This window comes from Lepeophtheirus salmonis, chromosome 2 (genome assembly GCF_016086655.4).
Source record: "Lepeophtheirus salmonis chromosome 2, UVic_Lsal_1.4, whole genome shotgun sequence".
Lineage (NCBI taxonomy): Eukaryota > Metazoa > Arthropoda > Copepoda > Siphonostomatoida > Caligidae > Lepeophtheirus > Lepeophtheirus salmonis.
The window spans coordinates 27,111,610-27,120,001 of NC_052132.2; the positions used below are offsets into that span (position 1 = coordinate 27,111,610).

Genomic DNA, 8,392 nt, shown 5'->3' on the forward strand with positions numbered 1-8,392 from the left:
TTTCTTCGAAAAATTTAATTTTAGAAATTTTGTTTTATAAAATTGTAATTTTGGAAAATTAAAAAAATAAAAGAATTACATAAACAAATGACAAAATGTTTTACTTTTTTTTATGTTTAATTTTTTATTAATTACGGCTTGACAAAAAAATACATGAATATATCTCTCTATTTCTCATGTTTAATTTTTCAGTTTCTGGGACGCTCAATGTTAATCAAAATCGTGAGTCTGTTACCCTAAGAGTCGGTGAAGATGAACACCTTCAATGTTCTACCACACTTACAATCAAGGGTTGTATGTTCCTTTCTCCTCAAGGCGATCAGTTCTTTATCTTCGACAATGCAAATTATGGACGGATTGAGGCTGCTAGTGAGACAGACATGGAATGTAAAATTCGAATCCCATCGATATCAGAACAAGACAATGGGGATTGGAAATGTATTATAACAGCATTATCAGAGGATGGCACTCCTATTCAGGGAAATGCTACAATCTCCGTAACTGTTGCAGGTAATTATTATTATTTTTGTTTTATGACGGATAACATAAAAGTCTCCTTACTAATAAATATTCATTGAAATGTATAGTTCCTCCTTCCAAAATGGAGTTGTTCGTGGATGGTGTGGAGGCGGAAAGTACCGACCTTCAAATGAAGCTAATTCCTGATGATCACAAGGAGATCAAATGTGTTGCTTTGCACGCTCGTCCAGCTCCTACATTTACATGGACTTTAAATGAAGAACCTCTTCATGTAAAATAAAATTAATTGGTTTTTCTTCTTCCGTTTGTCGATTTTTTAACACTATGTTTGTTACAGGGTAACATTGAGGATTCTGAAGAAGTTTTAGAGAATGGAACTGTGAACTATGCACAAACTCTCCTTTATTACCCAGATGCCAAACACAATGGAGTCGAACTCAAGTGTAGCCTGAGCCATGAGGCATATAGCCCTGCTCAACTTGATTCTCGGGAAAATGAAAGAGGACTAAACATCAAATTACTTTACAAGCCTTTGGAGAGTGAAAAAACACAGGAATTCTACGTTCAGAGTGAAGGTGAAGCTAAGACATTTAATATGGTATTTGAAGCATTTCCTGAGCCAACAGAGGTCTACTGGGATTTGAGTGGAATGGAATCTCATCTTCAACAAGGAGACACTAGTTTCAATGACAAGTACACATCCTCCGAACTTACCCCAGGAGTAAGTCTTATTATCAATGAGTCAATTCAATAATGTCGATAGTATTCATTCTTATTCATAATTTCTTACAGGATACTAACGGAGAATACAGTATCTCTCTCACTATCGAAGGTGTTTCAGTTGAAGATACCAAAAATGAGAGTTCCTTATTCGTCAAAAACTCAGAAGGAGAGACAGAGTACAAATTCAAAATTAAATTGGGACGAGAGCCTGCTGCAGGTATTAAAATCTAAATCTATGTTATAGTACCTCAAATTCAAGAAAAATGCAAATGTTTTGGTTCCTAATATTACTCGTTAATTTTTATTTTTGAGTATTTGATGTTATTCGTTCTATTTATTACTTTGGAATGCGGATTTAGATGATGACACATGTTGTAATTTGCACACAATACTGTTCATCTTTCAATTTTATTGTCATGAGACTTTTTTGATTATTGCTGTTTTTTTTTATATTATTAACTATTACTTCTGTAACGGTGTTAGTTTTTTTTTCTTTGGTTGTTGATTCCTCTTCAGCCTTTAGATTTCGAATGACACATTCTTCAATTAGTAGATTGTCTTGTCGAATTAAGGTCTTGACACCACATTATTGAGTTATTATTTTCCTCATTAAACATATGTTTTTTCCTCACTAAAATTTTATTCGAACTTGAATCTTCTTACAGATATTCCTAGCGTGTCACGATCCGAAAATCCCGATGAAGGGGGTAAGTTATGTTCCCTAAATATAATTTAAGGGACAAATACAAACGAAAAGAAATTGCTTATTTTATTTCCTTCTTGCCTTTATTTATCGATTCGATTCTTCATAGTAAGGATTCGATTTTTATGGCTTTTTACTATGAAAGGATTGAATTAATGTAAGATCTTCCTTCGTATCTCTTCTTCTCCGTCACTATCCACTTTATTTCAACTGAGTTGCATGGATTCCTTTTTTTATCATTCGACTACTTTTAAAACAAAAACGACTCTTCTTCGGTGATTCTCTCTTGTTTCAAAAATTACTCTTTAAGTTACAAATTTCCAATCATTTATTTACTTTTTCCATTTTTATAGGTACAAACTCTATTATGTTTTTTGCATGTATTATTAATTAGAATTTTTATTTTACATTTGCATTATTTTATTTCGTTTAAATATTTATATAAATCTACGAATGCGTTACATTTAGTGATGTATTCTATCTTTTTTCTAATAAAACCCCCTATTTTTGCATTGTTTTTGCAGAATCCATGGGCTCTGGACCCGTTGTTGGTGTTGTCATCATTATTCTCATCATCTTAATATTAATTGGTCTTGCATTACTTATTAGATCAAAGGGGTTATTCTGCTTTGCAGGTGAGTAAATCATTTTTACTATACTTATTGATAATTAACTATTTCTATTATCAATTCAATGACTGTTCAGATGTTCTCCATGCATGTTTATTTTTTTAGTTTTGAGGTAGATTCTCTGCAATAGCCATAGTGTTCTTGAAATTTACAGCCCGTGGAAACAGGGATTTCTAGTAAATGATAGCATTTCATTCCATGAATTATGTGGCTGGTATTTCCATTCAGATTACTATTTTGCTTCTATTTTTACCCCACCATTTTGTTGTAGTTTTATCATTTATTTTTTGTTTTTATATCCATGTTCCTGCACTTTGTATTCGTTATTTTTATGATTTGTCCTTCATTTTTTGTTACTCATTTCGTTATATTTTTGTTTCCAAGTATTCTATAAACTCTTTTTTATGTTATGTTAATTTATTTTATGATTTGTCCTCTATTCTTATTTTGTATCTCTGACTCATTGAATTGTCCATATGCATAATCTTACAAATATTTGTATCTCAATCACACTTTCGCAACCCTATTGATTTCAGCAAAAGGTGGAGAGCCTTTAGAAGAAGAAAAAGATGGGGCTGCATTTGATGGAATGGAAAAGGGAGAGTCTGTTCCTCCTCCTCCCGTGGTTAAACCCGAATCTTTGAAAACCCCTGAAGACAAAAAGGCGACTCCAGAGGAAACTAAACCTCTTACAGAGCCACTAACAGTCAATGAGCCAAAGTCCGTGGAGGCACCAGCTCCGGTCTCTGATGAGAAGAAAGAAGAAGGATCGGAGAATAAATAGAAAAAAAGTTAACCATCTATTAGGAGAAGGAGACTTCTTCTCTATTCATTTTTCTTCTTTATGGACTCAATTTGATCATTTAATTATATATTATAATTTCTGTGGATTTATATTGATGAAGGGTATATATTAAAAATGACGTGATAAAGTTTGTGGATGGGATCCATGTGCATACTTTATTTTTGAAGGACATGGGGTGAAATTAGAATATTAAGAAGAAATGAATTCAAGAAAAACGTGGATTTATACTAATGAAATGATTTGTGTTTTTTTTTTGTTTTGTTTTTGTTATAAAGATTTATATGTATTTAAATAACTTCAAAATATCATTCATTATAAATCGCCAAAGAAACAAAAATAGACATTGATATGTATGTTCTAGGATAAAATCAACCAGGCTCTAACACGCATTTTATTGAATTATAATTTTTTTTTTTTTAAATTGCTTCGATTTGTACCTATTCCCTAGTCTTTATATACATAACATATTATATTTTTTCCCTCTCTGTACTTAAAGTCATTAAAAACCACCATCTTTTTCTAATTAATGGAAATTAAGTAGTCATTCCAAAAATCCATCAAACAAATATCTGGAGCTTTTTTTCAAAGGTGCATGACCTTTGTATACATATTTATATTTTTATTACATCAGTAAATTTTTGCACAATTTTCGAAGCATTTTCTAATTAACTCTATACAATTTTTCTTTCACAAAAAGTTTGTGTTTAAAACTCTTTTTAGATATTATAGATTCTGTGTTTTTCAGTTTTTTTACAATCTCTCATGGACTCCTAGAGACAGAATTGAGTCAGCTGCATTTCTCAATTCATTGTTCATTATTATTTGAGGTGTTATAAGAGTGGATCAATAAGAAACAAATAAATTAAAGGAAATATTTATTTGAGGACTGCAGTCAACAGCTGTCTTAATTATGTCTCTAGTCTAGTAGTCTATATCTCTCTATGTATATATTTTGATTTTTTGACCAATCAAGGAGCGTTTTATAAAATTGTCTTTAATTGTTTTATAGCCCCTGCTGCCGCTGCCGCCTCTCACTCACTCCTTCTTTCCCTATTTCTTTTTTTTTACTTTTGCATATAATATTTTAAATAAATTTTGCTTCTTTATTCCAGCAAGACAAATATGAACTAAAACGTTAAGAGCTTCTCTACTATAATAACTTTTTATTTTGTCTTTCAAAAGTAAAACACAGAGCTATCATACTACTGGTTCATTTTTATATTACATAGCTTTTAAAATATTTACATATTATACTAGCTGCAGATATCTAAAAAGTAAAAATAATTGCGTGTTCTTTTTTTTTTTTTTTTTTTCATAAGAATAAAATTTCATATTTTCTCATAGGGAATGCCGCTTGTAGGAGATTCAAACTATTGCATTTATATCTCCTCTAATAATATAATATATATTACCATTCTATTATAATAATATAGTATCAATATCATCATTATTCTCTGTTTTAATTTTTTTTTTTTTCAAAGCTAAGAAATAAACATGTGTTTTCTAATTTATATATTTACTTTTCGGTTTTATAAAAAGTGAAAAATATATAATTTATTTGATGTAAATCTGAGGAGTGTTGTCGTATCTTTTTTCTTTTAAATTATATATATATTTTTTAAAATAACTATATTTCAGCCAAGACGAAAAAAAGTCATTCCAGTGACGTGGAACGAGCTGTGGAAAAGGAAGGGTAAGTAGTCGTTTATTTTATTCCCTATTCTGATTTATTAAAATTAATTAATTATCTTATCGGGATGACTGGACATTCTTTTTTGTCTCTTTAACAACACTTAGGGTGGCCCTTAAAAATCAATGTTTTTTGGTTTGACTTGTCCCATCCTTTCAATGTGTTCCCTTCATATTAAAACCTCACTCTGCAAAATATTTAATGATGTCCCTTACTTGTTAATGCTTTAGCCTACTAAAATTAGATATCCCCAATTTTTTTCTAATAACTTGTCTAAATAACAATATCTTCAAAACTTATATCAAAAGTATAAGTGCCAAGATGTTATAATTTTTGGCAGAGAAATATCTTACACTATTAGAACCGATTGAGAGGCTGAGAGAATTAAAATATAAACATTGTTTTTTTCTAATTACAGAATAAGAGCCACCCTAAGAATCACCTGATTCCTTATATTTTAATTATACATAATATTAACTTTTAAACTAATACATATTTACACGGCGGCTTCTTTTGGTTGGGGCTCACGCTTTTGTCCATAATTATCACTCATTCACTTCTTAATTGCCTTTTCTTTACTAATTAATATGAGATGGAATTATGTATACATATGCTCACTGCTTACATCCATGACTCTTTAACATCATTATTTCGATTAGTATTAGGAATAAATCGGGGACTGTTTGCAACACTTTTTACCTTTTGTGTTGCTGACTCAGAGCCGGTTTGACTTAGACACATACTATATTATATACCTGGTATTTTTTTGAAAAATACACCAGTCAGTCAATGAATGTGATACTCCATTTAATAAAACTAACTTTCTTCATTCCCAGATACAGTTGCAACAGTTAAAAACTTTATTTGAATTTAGTTTTATATAAATACAAGATTATGCCATCATGTAATAGGGCTTGCCAGAATTTTCAATTTGATGTACCATACAGACTGCTGGGAAAAATATACAGATTTTGACGTCATAGAATATAACAACGGTACTCTAATAGTAACAGTTGTAACTTGTAGAAGTCGAACATAAGTCGGAAAAGCGTTATTGTATAACCTTGTATTTTTATAAAGCTTGAGTTTAAATTGAAATTAAGAAAATTAGACCATATAATATTTTTGGAAGAATAAATAACTAGATCTTTCATAGTGTTGAATTATTAGCTTTGATTGTAGTATGTATTTAGATTGTATACGATGTAATAAGATGTATCGTAAAAATCACTGATTAGTATTTAAAATTTCATAATCTTAAAATTAGAATCCTAATTATAAAATTATATTAGCTGATATATCATTGGAATTATGGATTTTTTTTTTTTTTTTGCTAAGTTACAGCTGCAACATTGGCAAAATGACTGTATTATTATAAAAATTATGATCCTCAAAGAAATTACATTTACCTTTAAAAAAATTTAATAAAAATGATTGATTTTTTGCCACAATAATATGTGCTATATCATGCAACTGTAATAGATTTTTTGTTGTCCGTTTATGTTCAATAAAAAGGGTTCATTGCAACTTTTCCCGGTGTCCTTAGCGACTAATGAACATCACTTGATGAAAGACCAATGTACTAAAGTTAAAGTACCAGTTAAGATATTTATATTATATTAAACTAAAGTAATAAATAGTCAAAATGTCTGTTTAAGTACACAAAAAGTGCTTGTCCTTTTCTTGGAAGGAACCATATATGTAAATCAATATATATTAGATTTGGGATTCGATATAAAAATGCATCGTTAGTTGTATATGGGAGCAATCAAATGAATTAAATTTTGTATGCTTTTTTAAAAGTTGTCAGAACGAATAAATCAAGGAATCTTAGAGAGCTCAATAGCCTATTTCTCACTTTATCATAACAAAAATCCTAAGGTGGAGGTGGGGAAAGGGGGTGCACACTCACTAAACTAATTCATTAGTTCAAATATGATATTGTTTTTTCTTCTTATCAATAAAGAAGTGAAACTGAGAGTTCCGAGGATCGCGATCCCAAAGGAAATCCTAAGAGGCCTACTGGCAGAGTCTCAGTCAAGGTCTCCAATTTATTTGCTGCTATGAAGTCAGTTGCTAAAACGAACAAAGAAAGTAATAACACTACTAACAAAACTGATGGTGAAAACAAGGTGAGGAGTGCTTTTTACGTGTAAGGATGTGTTTTTTGAGCAAGCCCTGCTTTCATAAGTTGCTTAAGTATATATGTAATTATTATTTCTTTGCAAAAATAACAAGGCATGAGGTTGTGTAATTTAAAATAAAATAAAAATTAACGAGATGCATTTGTTCAATTGTAGGATACCACCGACGAAAAACGAAACTTCGAAAGGGGAAGCTCAGATGTAACCTATGTGGAATTGGATAAATCCGTTCTTAGTCAGGGTATGTGTTGTCTCTTATTCCATAGTATTCTACATAATATATTCATATCATTTTTTTTCTTCTTTTAGGTAATCGATCATCGAATACTCAAAATAACAGCGCATCAGAATACGCAGAAATTCAACACAATAAATGAAGTTAAATGAAATTATGCTCAAAATTGAGCTTAAATGATGATGTCTGTGTTTTTCTTATATCGTTCCCTATGCTCTGCCTCACTCTATATCTCTTTCTTTTCAAAATATGCGAAAGACAAAGCAATTGTTAGTTTTTCTGTATCTTAATTTCTCCTCATTATATTAATAGATAAGAATATCTACTTATTGTATACGATGTGTATAGATTTGATTTTTTTTTTCATTCGCTTTAAAAAAGTCCCCCCCTATGTATTATTTATGTATCTTGGTTCAAATATTAATACTATTTCATTTATTTCGGAACTGCGTTTGAAATTCAGTGTATTATATTATAATAATAATTATATATATTTAATATATTTTTATATATTTTCTTCCATTATATATAAAAAGTCGTCGGTGTATAATCAATTTATGTTATGAAAATAGATTTATTGTGAAAAAAAAAACGAAACAAATACGAAATAAAGTATACCAAAGAATGACTTATAAATCAAAAAACATCCTTATTTCATTATAAAATTTAATCATCCTACTTAGGGTGCATTTCGCACATATTACTTGATCATGTAGACAGGTTTATTTTCAAGAATATCTCTGGGTTTTACACCTACGGACTCCGCAATACATGTATTTTTTCAGAAAATTCAGTATTTAATTATTTCGTAAATATAAAAGCATAAAATTGAATTATTTGTATTTGGTTAAATTAAAACGTTAAATACATACTAAATGAATAGTCCCTTGTTTTTACGTCAAATGCTTTACAAATGATATGGTATGTGTTATGTACAATTTGCGACTTGTATAAGTCTTAAAATGCAGTATTTAATAACGTCA

At 29.8% G+C, this 8,392-nt stretch overlaps 1 protein-coding gene across 6 annotated transcripts in view; it reads left to right on the forward strand.

Annotated features, from left to right (window-relative positions):
* Positions 1–7,657, forward strand: part of LOC121113528 (fasciclin-3) — a 65,229-nt gene extending 57,572 nt beyond the window's left edge. The window contains exons 2-11 of one of the 6 annotated variants that reach the window (XM_040707324.2): positions 193–510; positions 588–751; positions 818–1,201; positions 1,273–1,420; positions 1,869–1,910; positions 2,431–2,541; positions 4,979–5,033; positions 6,997–7,162; positions 7,331–7,415; positions 7,484–7,657. In XM_040707324.2, the coding sequence (XP_040563258.1) occupies positions 193–510; positions 588–751; positions 818–1,201; positions 1,273–1,420; positions 1,869–1,910; positions 2,431–2,541; positions 4,979–5,033; positions 6,997–7,162; positions 7,331–7,415; positions 7,484–7,551 (1,541 nt within the window). In that variant the 3' untranslated portion in view covers positions 7,552–7,657. Of the gene's footprint in view, positions 1–192; positions 511–587; positions 752–817; positions 1,202–1,272; positions 1,421–1,868; positions 1,911–2,430; positions 2,542–3,071; positions 4,909–4,978; positions 5,034–6,996; positions 7,163–7,330; positions 7,416–7,483 lie in introns of those variants that run through there. The other 5 variants (XM_040707325.2, XM_040707328.2, XM_040707329.2 and 2 more) reach the window with 5 other exon arrangements.
* The last annotated feature ends 735 nt before the right edge of the window (positions 7,658–8,392 follow it).